This window comes from Psittacula echo (assembly GCF_963264785.1).
Source record: "Psittacula echo genome assembly, chromosome: 4".
NCBI lineage: Eukaryota > Metazoa > Chordata > Aves > Psittaciformes > Psittacidae > Psittacula > Psittacula echo.
Window position 1 is genome coordinate 25,574,851 of NC_137738.1, and position 18,072 is coordinate 25,592,922.

The 18,072-nt window shown below is 35.4% G+C and overlaps 1 protein-coding gene across 7 annotated transcripts in view; it reads right to left on the minus strand.

Annotated features, from left to right (window-relative positions):
* The window catches only part of SDCCAG8 (SHH signaling and ciliogenesis regulator SDCCAG8), a 114,827-nt gene that overhangs the window by 65,938 nt on the left and 30,817 nt on the right, over positions 1–18,072 (minus strand). For all 7 annotated transcript variants that reach the window (XM_080616865.1, XM_080616864.1, XM_080616862.1 and 4 more), the window contains 2 exons: positions 16,018–16,134; positions 3,741–3,883 (listed from right to left, as the gene is read on the minus strand). In XM_080616865.1, coding sequence (XP_080472991.1) covers positions 3,741–3,883; positions 16,018–16,134 — 260 coding nt within the window. The remainder of the gene's footprint in view (positions 1–3,740; positions 3,884–16,017; positions 16,135–18,072) is intronic.

Below are 18,072 nucleotides of genomic sequence, written 5' to 3' on the forward strand. Positions count from 1 at the left end.
AAGGCATGATGGCATAGAAAAATTTCAATTTTGAAATGCAGTGATTCCTTCACTTCTTAAGATTTATTTAATTGCTTTGGCATATGCAAACAGGAACTACATCTGACTGCAACTGAAACAAACAATAACTTCAGATTTTTTTTCTGAAACAAAAGAAAAAAAAATTAAGGATGACTGGGTTACACAAGAATAGTGAAAAAAATTATTGAATTAGAAGACATGCTAAGATCTGGGCAAGTTGTTAACATCTTGCATCTTTTATGTGATCTTTTCCACTAGCATACTGACATGATTTTTAATGATTATTCTCTCATGAACCAAGAACAATAGATCTGTATGGTTTCTACTTTCTGAAGAGCGGATTCAAATAAGCTTTGTTAGCAAAACCCAACCTTGCCAAAGTGATGTCAATTTAAATTTGATTTCTTAAGTAATTTTGTAAGAGTCTCCAATCATACTAATAAAAATAACAACAAAGATGAAACTAGGGCAAAAAAATATAAATACTTTAAACAAGCATGGTCAGTCTCATAGCATCGTGACATCTGCAAAGTTACATGACTGACAATCAAAACTACACAGTACAAGTTCTGTATTTCCCCAGTCATTTGAAGACATACAAATTAGAATTACTAACTAGATTCAATAGCAGGAAATGCATGTTAATAGCAAAGATTTCTAAGCAACATATTGCTTCAGGAAGAAAGGTGACAGGAAAAGGCAATTTTAAACTCTGTGGCAGTGGTTTAGAATAGCTAATTGTAACCTTTTTCTTGATTTTTAACAAGTACATTTTGTTAACTTGGAAGCTGTTTAGTTGGTAATCAATCAACATTGTCTGAAAACTAGGATGCAGCAGAGAAGTGGGACTCCTGGAAAAGAGTGCAGCTCTGCAGAGCACTTTCTTTTTTCTCATTAAGACATAGACTGCATGCTCTTTCTCACTTAAGCCATTCATATATTATTTACTGTCTCATTTTCATACATTAAAATCCAAAGTTCCTGTATTTGTTTTATTATTCTGTTTATTTACAATGTCCATATATAGAATCAGTGAAAACTTTTCCCCTTAGTAAAATACTGAGACAAATAATTCTTTCTTTATCACATCAGCTACCCCTAATTTTTGCTGGAACAACACAGACAGGTCATGCAAGGCAACAGAAAGACTACACACAACCCTGTAATAGCAGTACAGGCCTCCCTCAAGTCCAGTGTTGTGAGAGGACTTGGAGTGGACCAGCTGGTCCTTTTCTGAAAAGAGGGGAATCAGCAAGACGAGGCCAAGGCCAGAATAACCAAGAGATGCACTAAATCAGTGCAATTTCTGCGGCAACCTCCCACAGGCAGGACTCTGGAGCTTAAAATCTGTTTTCCTTGGCAAGTGCCACAATAAATGAGCCTAACCCCCGTAGGACTGCTACTACCACTACCCTTCAAGTGAGTATTTTCACTGGCACAGCTGACATTTGAGGTGAAGGGAATAAAGAATGAAAGATGGCAGACCGTGAGTGAATAAAGTTCATGTGCAACAGCTATGGATGTACCAATCCATTAAAAACATACTGAGTTCAAAATGCAAAACTAATGCCACCAGAGACATATAACTTTTACACCTTCACTAATACAGAAAACTTGTTCTGGCAGCAGGTAATCTGAGAGAAATAAAAAAAGAGTACAGACTGAGGAAAAGTTTCATTTCAGCAGCAGATCTTTGCCCCTGTGAAGGGAAAACAGACTAGTATGCAAGAATATCTCTAACCCTGCCCTACCAATCTAAGTACATGGGCACAATGGGTAACAGTTCAGCAGCAACGAATCTCTCAGCTCTTTCCCCACCCTGCTCTTCAACCATGACAGCAACATCACCTAATGTATGCCTGGAAAGTAGACAGGCATCCCAAAGATAAGGAGGACACAAAAACTGACAAAGTATTACGAAATTTGGGGAATATCAAGAAGAAAGATTTGAACCTATTTCTCATGCTTCCATGTATACATTTTTCCAACAACTAAACATTAGCACAGTAAACATTTCAATACTTATTAGCATACTTATGAGCAGAAGCCATAACATGAACACAAAGTATAAAAAAATAAAGATCAGGACACTGCAGAAGAGCGGCTGCACTAGGTCAAAGAAGCTGTGGCAGTTCAGCATCTGCCCCAAAAAGCAGACATCTATGAAATCGTATGAGAACAGGGCCAGCACAGAGCATTACTTGCCTAAAATACTGTTCCCAGCCTTCAGTGATTTGCATCTCAGAAACTTCCCGAGTCAGAGATCAGACTGAAAAGCTACCTGAATCATCTGGGTGTTAGGTACCCAGCTTTAAGTTCCTTGCTATGCAAAGGCAGGCAATAGTCCTCATTTTTACAAGTTGAATATTTTCACAAGAAAAAAAAAAAATAAAAAAAAATTGGCTAGTCAGATTTCCTCCAAGATATCCAGGCTTTACTGCATATAATCAGCCTTTTGCTAAAAGGAGCATGGTAAGCCATTTGGTTAACTATCACAACAAATCATTATTAATAAAGTTCTGCTAAATCCAAACTTTAGATATCTTAACAACTCACCCAAAACTTTTTTCAAGTTCATTAACCTCTAGCATATTTTTTCTCTAAATACAGGCTGTTAGAGTGGTACTTTCTTCCATCTGTTAAACAACCGTGCTCTGAATTACACAGAAATGTATCTGAATAAAAAAAAAAATGATTCATTGAATGTAATAGTTTAGATGAGGCTCTATTTTACTTCCATTTACTCAATGGCAGAATTCTCACAAAGCCCAAAGAGTACAAGACTTGGAAAAAAATGCAGACTTCTGTGAAGTGATAAAAATCTGAGGGTCCCCCCCCTCCACGTAAAATTTAAACTAACTTAGTTTTTTCCTTAAGGACTGAGTAAAAGCTGACAGGTTTCTGGATGCTCACTCCTGGGGAAGCGGGATGACGGAACAAAACAAAAACCCCACCCCCAACCAAACTCCTGCAAACAATCAGACAACAGCATTTCTGTGGCAAAAGGAAAAATTCCTGCAGGTACCAAAACTCAAGCTGCAACAAACAACTGGTATGTTAACCTTTTGGTGCTATCTAGAAATGTGTAATGAATAGTATGGTAAATGGCATTGGGAGCTATATCCAAGGATGGAATATGGTCAGGCAAACTCTCACATCACATAGTGTTTGCATCGTACCACATTTCCACCGAGCAAGTGACATCCTCCTCACAAATCGAGGTTACCTCCTATTCATAGACAGTAAAATTACCTTTTGGTTGTTTAATCTTCAGTGAAGCTTTACATGACTACGTTCATTTATACATTCCTGGACATCCTGGCAGAAACCTCAGGTTATTAATCTGAGAATTCCTATGCTTAATGCTGCTGCTGCACAGCACAGTTTCAAACATTTAAAATATCCTTGGCCTACCAAACACAGCAACAAGAAGAATGTAGTTGCACTCTTCCTTGCTCTTCTTCCTACCTAAAAGCATGCCACCCCATCATCAGAGCAGAACATTAACTTTTCTTCACACCAGTAATTTACTGCCACAAATTATAGTTCATAACTCATTTTGTAGTTCGTAACCCATTTACATCTCCACTTCTAACATGACTGAGGGCTGCCCAAGCAGTCAGTGACTGCAAGTATCTATAACAACTGTGGGGAAGCCTGTGGCAAAAAAATTAGCAGAATGAAATTGGTATTACAGCATGTAATAGGATAAGGGGTACCTGGTGAGGTGCAGTTGGTGCTCAGATTTACTCAGCATTTCTGTCAGTTTTAGGCACTCCTCTCTGGCTCCTGCCACATCCTGCTGGGCTTGTTCCAAACGCTGCTTGTTTCCATTCAGCTCTAATTCCAGTTTTTCTATTTGCTTAGAAAATTATAGAACCAAAGAGAATGTATTTAAGAAATGCATAGAAAGGCATTTTAAGACAATAGATCTTAAGGTGATCAAAGCTCCTGAAAAATCACTCAATCTTTAGTTCTAGAACAAAAGTAGTTTGTTGATAAAAACCGCAAAACAAGCAAATTGCAATATTTGAAATTACATTCATATGAAAACCTAAAAGGCACATCATATTTAAAGACATTTATACACATCAATGTTACTGACTTTATGTGGCTTAAGAGATACATGCAATCAATCACTTTCTCATTTTCTCATGTGAAGGCTTCTGTATTTGTGTCCCAGATTCACTGGGTTAAAAAGCCAGAAGGCAGCAGAAAAGCACCTATCTTCAAAAGCTGCTGGACATAGGAAAAGCAAGAGAAATTATCACAATAACTATTTCTTACATAAGCAATGACGTGGGAATTCAGCTTTGTTATATTCACATAATATTATGCAAGAGAATAAAGGTAATTTTGTGATTTTACCATTATTGACAATAAGTTATTTATGACTTGTAACTGAATCCTAAACACACCAGCTGTTGTGAATCTTAACATCATTAGTCCTTATATGCCAACTAAACATAGTAAGTAAATCTAACTTAGTTGATGAGCCCACTTATTTTAGAAATAATGATAAGCAAGCTTGCATGACCAGCATCTTTGGTTCCAGTGAAGTATACAGGACTTACAATCTCTAATTGAATTATCTTGTCAACCATTGAAACATTTTTCACAATTATTCTCAGAAGGAATGATTATGCTCTAAGTCCATATACAACGTACGAGTACCTGCAGGAATACATCAGTAATGTAATAGTATACTTTTTCCTAAGGATGCTTTTAAGGAGACCAGTGGGGTACAGAATAAGTTAACAATGTAATTTTATTATGCAGTAACTATTCCACACTAACTCCCTACATAAATATTTATCCACCACTGGGGCTGGAGGGAGCTTGCATGTTTTTTAGTTAACTAAGCTGTGAAAGGTCACTTGTAGTACAGGATAAAATTGTTCATATAAGGAGTCACTGCTGAATAGCTAATATACTTCACATCCATACTATAATTTATTTTGTGATAGCTTCCTTATGCAGACAAGCCTCACTATCTCCTTTAGTTAATGAAATTATGCATTCAAACATCCTACAAGAACAACCAAATGTAATTTGTTCCCAATATTTGCACTTTAATCACCTCTGTAATAAGTCTCTTTTCCTCCCATGAAAATGTTAAAATAAACCACTCAAAGTCATGATGTCACAGACAAATACAAACTCTTCATCCAGAAAAAGATTTCATAATGTTCCTTTATTTTTTCCTAAATTTTGCTAATTACTTAATGTAGTTTTCCCCCCAAGAGAACTCAACAAAGGTTCATGAAGGAACTTTTGATTAGAGTTTGAATGTCACCTTGTTTTATCACATAGACCACCTAACAAATTAAATCAGTAATTCCAAGTTCAAATGTAAAGATAGTGAAATTATCTTCAAAATCAGTAGTACTCTTCCCCTCTAAAGAACATAACAACCTATTACACTTTCAGAATATTTTAAAACCAGGTGCACAAAGGCATTCAGTTACATACACTTTGCATTTTCACTTATTTCCAGAGAATTTTGTGTATTTTAAATAGAACAACATAGGTCTCAGTGGGTTCCCTACACTTTATTATTAACAGCAGCAGCTCATTAATGTTATTTCTCTATTAATAGCCAACAGGGACACAAGTTCTTTACTGTCTTTACAAGTTAACGATAAGGAAGTTGTGCAACATTGTTAAAATTTGCTTGAAGAATACATCCATTCAGCATACCTTTAAAAATACCCAACACACAAGTTAGTCAAAAAGCATCAACTAAGTATTTGAAAAAGCATGGCCACAGCTGAGAACATAAATACACTCTAGATCTCTCCTTCAGGGAAAAGTTTCAATGAACAGATGGCTTTAACCATTGCCTTTGAGTTAAACAGGCTCAGTCAGGTTTTGACACAGCCCCACAGAAGGGAAGCAAATTCTAAGTGCAAGAACCTCTGGTGAAAATGTTCTCCTTCCATCAACCAGATGTTGAGCCTGCAGGGCTGTACCCAAGAATACATCCTTGTGTTGAACTGAATACATCCAAGAATTGAAATCATAGATTTCAATTGTCATGAAAGTGCAGAGACACTCAGACAATGACTCCTTGCCAGGATCTTTAAAGATTCAAAGTAGCCTTATGATTTCTATAAGAAATGTCAGGAAAGCAAACATAGGTTTTGAAGAACAATTTTACTTCTGCTATGAGTAATTCCAAAATTCAGAATCAACTCCTTTACACACACATACATGAGTTTGTGCATGTCTGTGTATATATATATCTTAAAATACCAATATTTAGAAGTGTTCACAGTGTGAGATATATGAAAAGTACGAATTCTACACAAGGATTCTGGCAATGACCATGGCAGAAACAGCAGAGAACCTCATGAGAAAGGGATGGCAGAAAAACGCCACCCAAGAGAAGAAGCTAACAGGAACTCAGAAACCAGGTATATTTAAGGATATCAACTAAATTCTTCCTTTTGAAACACCTGAAAACGTTAATTGAAAATAATTTGGCTGGAGTCATGAATCACTATGCTTAAAACTGACAGCCCATACTCTGAACGCTACATGTTACTTTGGTTTAAAATCTCAGATAATACGCTGAAAAATATGAAGCCTCAGCACTTGAGATTTGTGCATACGATTTAAGCCAACCCTCTTCTCTCTCTTGCAAACTATACCAGGCTAACAAATATACCCTATCCTAAAATATGTCAAGTCCAGTCCACCTTTAGGTCATCACAATTAATAACAACTTAAAATACAAAGAAATTACAGAACCAATTAATCTTCTTCACTAATCTTGAGGGGAACCTTATCAGGCAGCATCTATCCAAAACCACTCAGATTCAAACTACTTTTTCTGTTACATTTAGTTGCCATTTCTTCTACTGGAAAGCTACAAGCAGTTCTGTAGCTGTTATCTGGGCCCCAGCATAATTGTAGGGAGAGAAACAGAAACAAAATAACCAACTAAAGTATTTTGCTGACAACTCTGCTTCTCATGCAGTGTTAGTTTGATCCCTCAGTGCCTATCACCTGTGATACAGCTTTTTACAACATGATCAGAGAATATTTCTTCAAGGTACTTAACTTTTCAATGTAAGTGAGAGACAAGAGATGGAGCACAGAATTGCAAAAAGACAGATGACAATCTTGCATTTAAGAAAATCTGAAACAGATTTTCAGTATAACAAGGAACAGAATTATCATAATGCATACGTACAACAAGACTACATTAAGGTTGGAACAGGCAACTTCTGGTGCATAACTCCACAACTTTAATATTCTTACTACTTCTGCACATAATTTTAAAAGTACTATTTAATCTGTCTTGCACTGCAGTTGTCTATAAACTCCCAGGAATATCAACAGGCGCTTTGCCATTGCAAGATGGCAGGCGAAACCTCAGGGAGAGAAACATCATTATTAGTAAGCTGAAACACATCAGCATAATTCTGCATGCATACCCCATTCAGTTACAAGAAAGAAGTTTTACTAAACAAAAATTAAAGTGATAGTGAAACATCACTGCAGTAAGATTTTGTTCTAAAATAATTACTCTTTTTTCAGTATTAACACTTTATATTTTAAGTTTTCCACTTTGAAGCATATAGGACCCTTCTATATTTTTTCCTGAAAGCACTTAAAATAAGTGTTTCAGTTCTTATTCATTAGTTTATGATTTATCTTCTGATTTTCACAATGCATTTTTAGGTGAACACGCTGAAGATGCTCATTCAACGACATAAAGGCAATTTACTGGAAAACATAAATGATGATTTCTCAAACATGAGATCAACCTTCAAATATCCTCTTCATAAATTATCTGAAATTATCTTCACCTAACAATAGTTATGTATGTGGTAAAAATGTACTAATTAACCAGATATTTCTTTATCTCTATAAAATCTGATAAAATGAAATAATAATTTCATTCAAAACAAGCCAAATTAAAATAATTGTTTAATTCTTTTCATACTGTGCTGATTCTATTGTATATAGAAAAATGCAACTTTAAATTCCAAACTAGCAGATGTTTTTCATAGAATTTTAAAAAGCAGCAAACTGACAGAGAAGACAAACGTGGGTTTTTTTCTAAAGAAAACCAAATGAGAATGATTAAGCAGTGATAAAAGAACTTGTACTCTTAAGTAAATGCAAAGACAACTTTAAAAGACCTTTAAAAAAATGAAAATATACAAACCCAAATGATTTATGACATCCACTGTTATTCTAGCATGCTCACAGATTAGGTAAGAAAAGACACAATATAGCCTGTAAAATAAATTGTGCACTGACTATACCATTGCCCAAATTCTGCAGTAAAATAATTCTGGAAGAAGAAAATATTTTTGTGAATTTACAGTACTTTGTTTTGTACTACTTCCTTCATCATTACTAAAAGCTTTAAGGGGCATAAACTAGAACCAAAAAATTAGAAGAATAAATACAAAGTAATAAAAAGTGAAGTATAATTACTGTGGTGGTTGATATTTGCAGGTACATCCCCAAAAGGCAATCAACATCTATAAAAGCACGTACAGTTCAAATTAACACGCAGTAAAATTTTACAGGCCTCATGCTCACATGCTTAGTTTCATTTACTAAAGTAGCCTTTCAAAGCAAAGAGATCACTGCACAGGACTGAGGTTATAATTAAGGTCTTTCCAAGAGGTGCCACTGATATGGCCATTCACATAAACTTAAATATTATATATAGCAGTAACAGGAAATTTTTGCGCTGTTTAACACTGATCACAATATGTTCCCTTTTTTATTTTCTGATATACTAATTAACCACAGACAGAACAATCATACCCTATTATGAAAAATAACAATAATACAAAAATCAGTGTTTTTTAAAAAGCAACAAAACAAGACTATGTTTTATTAGCAAGAATTCGAGGTATTTTATTTGAAGGAAAGATGGCCTTCAGTACAGACTGATGCAGCAGGGGCCAGTTGCAGCCATTTCTATCCTAATCCTGATATCAGTCAAGCAACTGTAGGTTCTGAGTGGTCTCTAAACCTCAGACCTCCCAGGCATGGCCATCTGACATAGCATATTGCACCTGAAAAACTATCCAACTTTTTAAAGAGAGTTAAGGCCATCATGAGGTTAACCCCTGCCACATCCCAACAATGTTTTTCTCCCTTCTGCACTCTGTATGAATTACTGCTGCATTCAAATTTGAATGAGGATAAAAACGCAGTTATGGAAACTAAACTTGGTTTTAAAGGAGAACCTCCTTTCTGGAAGCAGATTTATTATAAAGCTAAGAAGATATACAAATCAATAGTACAAAATATGATATACAAAAGGCTTAGAAGAGTCCACAAAGATGAACTCTTTCAAAGAGTTCAGTTCACAAAAAACATAAGACAACTGCAGATTCTACAAATCATTTAGCCCAAAACAGGAAACTGAAAACCTTCCATGACAAAGGCAACTAGCGTGAGCAGAAATACAAGAAGTAACCCCAATAACACACCTTTGACAGATTTTGCTTACGGCTGCCCCCAAAATTGATCGGCTTCTAAAGACCAGAGAGACAAGCAAAGCCATAACCTAGGTAAGCAACACCGGCTGCAACTTATTGGATGGCTGTTATTCTAGCCTGAGCTGGTGGGACTCTTCCTCAAAGAGAAGTAGTTTTGTGACCACCTTGTCACTTGTACTGCAAAGAAATGTACTGGCACCTGGCAGTACCATGACACCCCAGTACTCTGACACCCTATGTGCTCCACTAAAAGTCAGAACCTCAAGATGAGAGCCATTACCTAATCAAAGGTCTGCAGCCACAAACCCTCTGCTTCCAAAAAGATTGGGGATTAACAGAGACAGGACTCCGCTGTTTGCTAGGAAGACTAGAGGTGCTGGAAGCGCTTCCTGGGAACAGCATGTAGGTGGGATGCTCTAAAATGCACACATCTTTAAGTCCTGTTGAAGTAAAGTTCCTATCTGTAATAGTTAGCTGAAGCAAGAAAAAAATCACGCTGCTAAGTATATATGAATACACACACACACACACTATTTTTTAATTACCAATAAACTTAGGTGCCTATCATTACGCAAACTCTCGAAGACCAACATGGCCCTTGGATACTGTGAATAAATACCCTGGGAAACAGACAAGAATGAATGGCTGAAACATGCTATACAAGGATTTTACCTCATTATTTCCCTGAAAATATTTGTTTTCAATTTGCCAAAATATTTGGACTGCAATACTATTTCATGAACAAAACTTCCAAATCCATGGAGATTACTACAGTCACATTTTACAAGACAACACTGCTGTACTAGAGATTAGCTCAGCAGCCATCAGCAAAGATAAGGAAGTGATTTTGTTCCACAGTGGAACAAGAGTTTGTTTTGGTTTTTCTAACGGACTGCTCTGGGGAGGTGGGGACAGGCAGAATGGGGTGGTACAAAATAGATGGTTTGCTTGATGATAAAGGAATTTCAGAAAAAGAGAGATGCATGGGAAAAAAAAAAAAAAGGAAGGAGATTACTCCTACTTCATTACTGAAAAATAGGAGAGAACAAAATTTCCTCCTTTTATCTTTTCAAACACACATATTTGAGACTACTGATGTGGGATTGTTTTTTTTTCTGGAGATCATTAAGGAACAGCTGGGAAGAAAACCTATGCAGTGACAATCAACAAGTGATAATCAGGGACTTTTACACTCGTTTTCTTCTGGTTGCTGGGCCAAGGACTATTGATAAAGCAACTATTCTCTGAGTCTAACTAAAAAATGAAAAAACAAACCCCAACAAAAAAACCCAACAGAAGAAAACCAATGCTTATAACAGTATACCAAGAACTATACAATTCTTTTCCTACTTTGAATAATATTTAATGCACATAAATGATTTTATCTTTCCACACACTGATGGGGTGAATCACACTGGATGACACAACCTGCATCAAGATTACATGAGCCAACTACACCTGTGAACAATAAAATCCCAATTACCAACTGGGTCATTCCTCCTAGCAGGCCACCTGCTTAGGGGAAGCAGACCAGTACAGAAACACAGATACACACCACAACAGAAAATTTTACTACTGGGAATCCCAGTCCCAAGGATTGTTCTTATGGAAATATGACAAATAATTTAATGAAGGCTGCTCATACCACTGATACTTCAGGAATGTGTGGCTGACAGAGGAAAGCAGTGCCACAGCAGAGCAGCAGCAGCCATATCACAATCGAAATTAAACATTTCTTTTGTTACATATTGCAGATCAATGTTGTAGATCAGTGATTTTCCTCAAAAATCTTGAAATGAGCTAATAAGTTCAGTTATATAAATGAATGATGTTTCTCCTGAACAGGTCAGAAATGTCTTAGCAAAGCAAGGCATAAAGTACTATCATTTTACTCCTCCTCATTTATCCATTTTCAAATTAGTGCACTGAATGCCCCAAACTGAAAATGAGACATTAAAAAGAGCTCAGTACAGCAAAGGTTATCACATTTTCTTAATGCTTTCTTGTCCAATAGCAATTTGGGTTTGCTACTTTTAAGGCAGACCAGGTAAGACCTTTCGCTACTCAAGGTCAGACCAGGTAAGAAAATTTGATGCTAAAAGTTCCAAGCTATCTTCCAGGTTTTGAGTTATTCCTCCCTGCCAAAGAGTATTCATGAATGTTTATTGATTTAACAGATATTCCTTTCAAAACAGAACCTCCAGAGCATCTTTTTAAAGTAATGAGGTCACAAAATTGTAGGTACAGGACTGTTACACAAATACACATAACACTAACCTGTCTTAACCAGTATTATTAAAACTTCTAAGTTTCGAAACACCTGGTGATATCCTGAATGTCCCAGCTTGTGAAAAAAAAAAAAAGTATTTCAAAGCCTGACTTATGGAAGCCTGATACCTATTCTAAAGACACTTCAGTGAATCAGTGTCTTTAGAAGGTTGCACTGGTCTTGCATTAGGCACTCTGCAGCATTTCCAGGATCATACCCAAATTCTTGGCCTGCATTATTTCTGATGAAGACAGAGTCAGTAATCTCTCCACTTACAGTGCCTAAATTAGGTTACTATAAATCACGGATTTATGACAAATGAGATAAACATTCCCAAAATACCCTTTGGCAAAACGCATTTGGACAGCAATTTTGCCAGATTTTTATTTGTATGCAAAATTGTCAGTCTATAGTGTACAGAGACATCATTTAGGCTCTGTCATACTATACAAAATGCTTTGATGTGTAGCTCTTTCCAGTCGTATAGGTTGTGCGTATCAGTGACGCTCCAACTTCTTTTTATTTGGGCTCATGAACTTCCATACAGGGAACTCTTTCTTAAAAATCATTCTAGAGCTTTTCTTTCTGTCACCTACAAAGTAGGCAACAGAATTCTGTAATCCCCTACTTCAAATTGTTTGCCCAATTTTAAAGACAGTATTAAATGAATGACTTTTTACAGGTTAAGATTACAAGCTTGGATTTATTTCTACACAAAGAATTTATCTGATACGTCAAAACATGGCAAAATGAAATTTAAAACCCTGTTAGTTTCTGAAGCTGGATTTAACATGTTCTATTCCTTTATTACAAGGAAACCACAACTCCCAGTGGTGCAATGCTACTGGTCAGAACAATTTAATAAGGATGACACCCAAATTGGCTGGGACTACATGAACCACTACTGCAAAACTGTTTTCACTTTCACATGCTGAAACTTGCAAGATTTTATAAATCAAGTAAAATTGATTTACAGACAAACAGAAAGCAAATTATTAACAGCATAATTCATTTTTATTTTTCTAATGCAGAGCAGAAAAGAGCAAGTGATGCTAATTTGAGAAAACGATTTCATAGTGTCAGAAGTCTGATTTCTATTAAAAATGCACAAATTATGCCATGCAGTGCTTCCAAATTCACAGAAAAAGATTTATAAAAGTGAAATCCTGCTGTGTCAAATATGCCACATAATTTTTGTTCTGCTAACAGCTTTTTAGGTTAGGGCGTGACTTTTCTCTGATATAGCTGTGCTAGTACAACCCCTAGTGTGGACACAGTTTACTGCCATGAAGGCATTATACTTGTATAACTTACAAAAGCTTGCTCCTAAGAAGGAAAAGTATTAAGTAAGTCACTGTTATTTCAGCACAGCTACATCCACAATGGGAGGGCTGAGAGACAAAAAGAGAGGGCAGTAGGTTATGCTACTTCGCAACATACTGGGCCAGATGAACAGATGCAGTTTTTGTGTAGAGAAACTGTTTGGTATATGTCTCTCTCCCCATACCTTACTCCATAATCCTAATGTTAATCAGGATCATGATGGATGATATTACAAAACACTTATTCAATTTAAACGATAACATTGCTTATTGCTTCTTAAGTTTTAAGAAATATTCATGTCAAATATTATTAATAGGCAATCATACAAAGGTGCCAATATTTGTTATTAGTCCTGAGTAATAAAGATAGGAAAAGGGATATTAAAATAAAAGAGATTCAGACCAAAGATATATACTCCCTTTAATTTTCCTAATTGATACAAACCCAGTTTTGAAGAACTTCACAAATATCAGTGTACGATAAATCCACATCTGTATTTACTGATGTATCTGATGATCCTGAATCGTATATATGGGGATTTCCGCCTATTCTGGCACACCTGAATAACTTTACATATACTGACTTTTAAAAAGGGATTAAACTAAAATACATCTTTTAAAAACACAATTAAAAATACAACCATGCCCCAAGAAACAGTGAACTCACTTTCAGTATATAGCAAAAGACAATATGAAACAGAATTCTTTGCTTTTACAAAATAAAAATGCACATATACAGAGTTAACACAGAATTAATATGAAAATACTCATATGTTATTGTCTCTCTATTTAAAAAAATATATATGTATGTATTTATTATGAACAGATGGTGGCAAAGGAAGGTATCAACTCTGTCTCTTAGCCAGAAGGTCAGGTCATGGCTGAGGGACCAAAGAACAACTACTGTTTGCTATTCAGTGCCATATAAGATGAAACATTTTAGGATTTTCTTTAAATACAAACATATATGCAATTGAACTGTTTTCATTTCATTTAAATGAAATAATTTTCAATGACTAATACTTGTTAAAATTTGATTTAAAAAACATGAACAAAAGCACCCAAAAAAACCCCCCAAAAAACCCCACACAACCAAAAATCCAACCACACAAAAAGACCCTCAAACAACCCAAAAAAACAGCCAAACCAAAACAAACAAAAAGCAAAGCCACAAAATGTATATACACTCTTTTTGGCTGCCTTTCGCCATGTTAAATAATATTAGAAGCTATACAGAACTTTCTTGGTTATAGAGCCATAGGTATAAAACAGGTACTAGATGCTGAGCCTGATAATTTCAGAATGGTTTGTTTTCCTTTTTTTGAGGAACCAACAATCGTATTTGAACAATATAATTATTTTCCATAAATAATGAATTACACTAATAATCTTTGCTTATAGGAACTCCCCCTCCCATCGCTTCACTTCATATCAAATTATAAATCATCACATTTTGGTATATTCATTCCCGCACTGAATAAAGCACCAGTATGTCGATACAGGAGGTTAAAATATTTTGTTAAATTTTACAATTTGTTCAAAAGGCAATCCTGAAGCAAGTTGGAGAACAGGATTTAAAATCCAAGATACTTCTTCAAATATCTTATTAAACACATCTTGTTTTATTTGTATGCCAAGATTATGCCAACTCTTTTATCTGTGATATCTGTCAAGACACAGACGACAAGCCTGTTTTTTGTTTTTCAAAGTGTCCTTGGGCCTAAAGGATGCAAGAGTGAAAAAAAAAGCCAACCCTGAAAACAAAATGCTTTAAGGCCGCTGTTTTTCTGTGCTGTATGATTTTCCATACATACTGAACAGTTATTTTATTAAATAAGCTTCTCTTTTGGATTTTTAGCTTCTGACTGTAATTTGAATTAATATTGCTTCCAGCTTAAGATCGTACTTTATTAAGTTAAAAACTTACTGTCCTACAGGAAGATTTCAGGGAACTGGTAAATGAAAACATAATTTTAGAAATACTGCATTTTTCCCTACATATATTCTTACAAAAGAATGGATTTGTTCACTTATTTACAAGAAAAAAGAATTATTTAAAACCTGTTGGATAGGCTGCTCTAATAACAAAATGCATATTAAAAAGAAGTACCCTAATGTGCATATTATACATCTGTGTATTCAGAAGACATCCACTCATGTGGAAATCACAATTTATGAACGAATAACTGGAAGTTTGAATACCTAGAGAAAAACAGATAGAACCTCAACAAAAAGGGCACTTCAAAAGCTGCAGATTACACCTGCTCAAGCTGTTTGCCAAGTATGCTGCAGGTTACTCTAATAATCTTTCTTACTGCATGGGATGCTTTCTCACAGACTACCTGTAAGGCATATACTGGTTTTTGAATTATAATAAACCACAGTTTTAGATAATCAACAATTAATGCCTAGTGGAATTTTAATATAGTCATTTTTTCTAGAAGTTTATTTTTGTTTTGTTTTAAACTTTTCTATGAATCCCAGCATTCATTAACCTCAAATCTTTACAGAAAATGGACGATAAATGATTTTCATTGTTGGTATTGTTAGGTTATACTTAGTCTTCAATGTTTTGTCAGGCTGCATGTACAGGTAATTATGTGTGGATTTATTTGTGAGAAAAAGGGTATAAGCATATGTATACAGTACATACAATTTAAGTACATTGTATGAATACATATGACAGAGTAATTCTACATGAAAGCATGGGATGAGTATTATGTAAAACTGAACATACTAGGGCTGACAACAAGAATAAGATAACCAAGAAGTATTGATATAATGGTAATAGCTGGCTTGTTGCCATTAATTTAGAAACCATTTAACAGTAATAAATGACCACTATTAGAAAAACGAATCATTCCAGCTTCTGAAATAACCCTACTTAGGCTTCTAATAACTGCAAAGTTATAGCAGTATTATCTCTTACCTGGTCCTTAATTTCAAGCTCCCTTATAGTTTTTGTTCTGTACTCTCTGAGCTCCTTTTCTGCCTCATCCTTCTTCATTTTGGTTTGATTCAACTGATAGCGCATTTCTCCACACACCTGTTAGATTATACAGACAACATGATCTGTAGCTTGAAGAATCAATAGCCCATGGTTTGCAATTAGATCTTTTGGTGCCCTCTACAGGTCATTTAAATGCAATATATTTTAATTTACAGATATTTTAAGACTACATATGGTAAATGTTTTTATATAAAAAGGTGGATCGGAATGCTCTATCTAGTCATTAAGTTTGAAATATGCAGTGCCTTCTAGATTCAATTATATTTGGATCAAGATTTTGGTAAGTATAAATATTTATGCTGTAAATGCTACTAAATAAAGTTAAACTACAGTTGCTGGGTTTATATTCTTCTCCCATTCTCTATAAAATCCCAAGAAAAAAAAAATCTATGTCAACTCTTTCAAAACCTAAAAGTTTCAAAACCTAGATCTATCACACTCCTGTATAAGGACATAATTTCTTATCTTGCCACTTCACCACTGTTAAGAAAGAAAATGTTTTGATGCTAATGTAATAATTTTCAAAGTTAGATCAGAGCATTATAGACTTTCTGCAAACTGAAGAAAAATTCTTTGAAAACACAGCTTAATTCAAATATATGCATGGGCCAGAAGAAAGGGATCAAATCAACATTTAAAGAAATGTAGTATCACTTCTACGAAGGCAATAGTTATTCCCTGTGTTTGGGATGTTCGTTATGATACCTCCTCATTCCTTTCCACCTGAAGGCAGCTCAACTTCAGAGGGTCTGGAGAGGGTTTAAAGGGAAAAAAGAAAAAGCACCCAACACCAACCCCTCCCACAACTTTCACGGCTGCTGTACAGGGATGTTATTCTCCCATTTCCCACTCTAAGATTTTTTTAAAGGATTCTATTTGATCTTATCTGTTGGGAATGGAGAAGGATGGCGGATAAGCTGTCCCCTTTTTGTCCTTATCCTGTGCAATCATCTCCAATCTGTGCCTGATCATTTCACCTTAATTAACCAAGCATAAATACATGCACATTCTGTAATGAGAACCCAAACGTGTTTACTTGCAGCTACTCTTAGAGAACTTCCTTTCCAACTCATTCTGCTTCCCTGCCCCATTCTTTCACCAAACTTGCCTCCTAGACATGCACATTTTTAATTTGCTGCTACAATCCTCTGTGCTTTTCAACAATCTCCTCACACAAATTCTACAAGCAAAATTAATTTGTTTTTCAGTCTCACAACTCATTTTTGCTATTTTTTTCCTTCTTCTTACAAAGAAAATAAGAGTAAAAATAAATACGCATACCACAATCAAATCACCTTAGTAAAAAAGAAAACCAGTTGTCACAACTTTAAGAAGCAGCATCACTTATAAATTCAAAGGACAGCTTGCAAATTCAGCCCTGTTGCAAATAAGACAAGGTAGTAAATGCTCTGAAGATTGGCAAAGTTCTGAAGCATGATTCATTTTTTTTTCAATACTGAAATTCCATTTGCAATTAAAAAACCCCTAAGATGCAACTGCATAGATTGCCAATCCTGTCTTTCTACCTCCTCCTTCCTTTGTATGAAGGATGTAATGAAGTGCAATATGTCACTTCCTCTAAGGAAATAAAAAAAAATAGCCATCCTCGCCTTTGGCTTCCCCATACATTGCACAAAGTGAATAATGCAGAAGAATCAGCAGATGGTGCTGTCCTAATAATGGATTTTTTAGTCTCCTTGTAGTTCAGAATGAAGGAAAGAGATTCACTCCAAACTTTCTTCCCCTGACTTCTGGTGCATGCAGAAAAAATATTTCTGATAAAACTCGAAAGGAAAAACGTTACTATTTGCTGTTTATAATAATGGCAAACTGAGTCTGGAAATCAGAGTCAGATTCACAAGCGGACACAGATGTTGCTTACATGGCCAATGAAAAAGGTCAGGGTGATACCCGTAGTCCCAACAGCTCAACGGTCAGGACATTCCTCCAGGGTGTTTGAGTCTTCTCAATGCA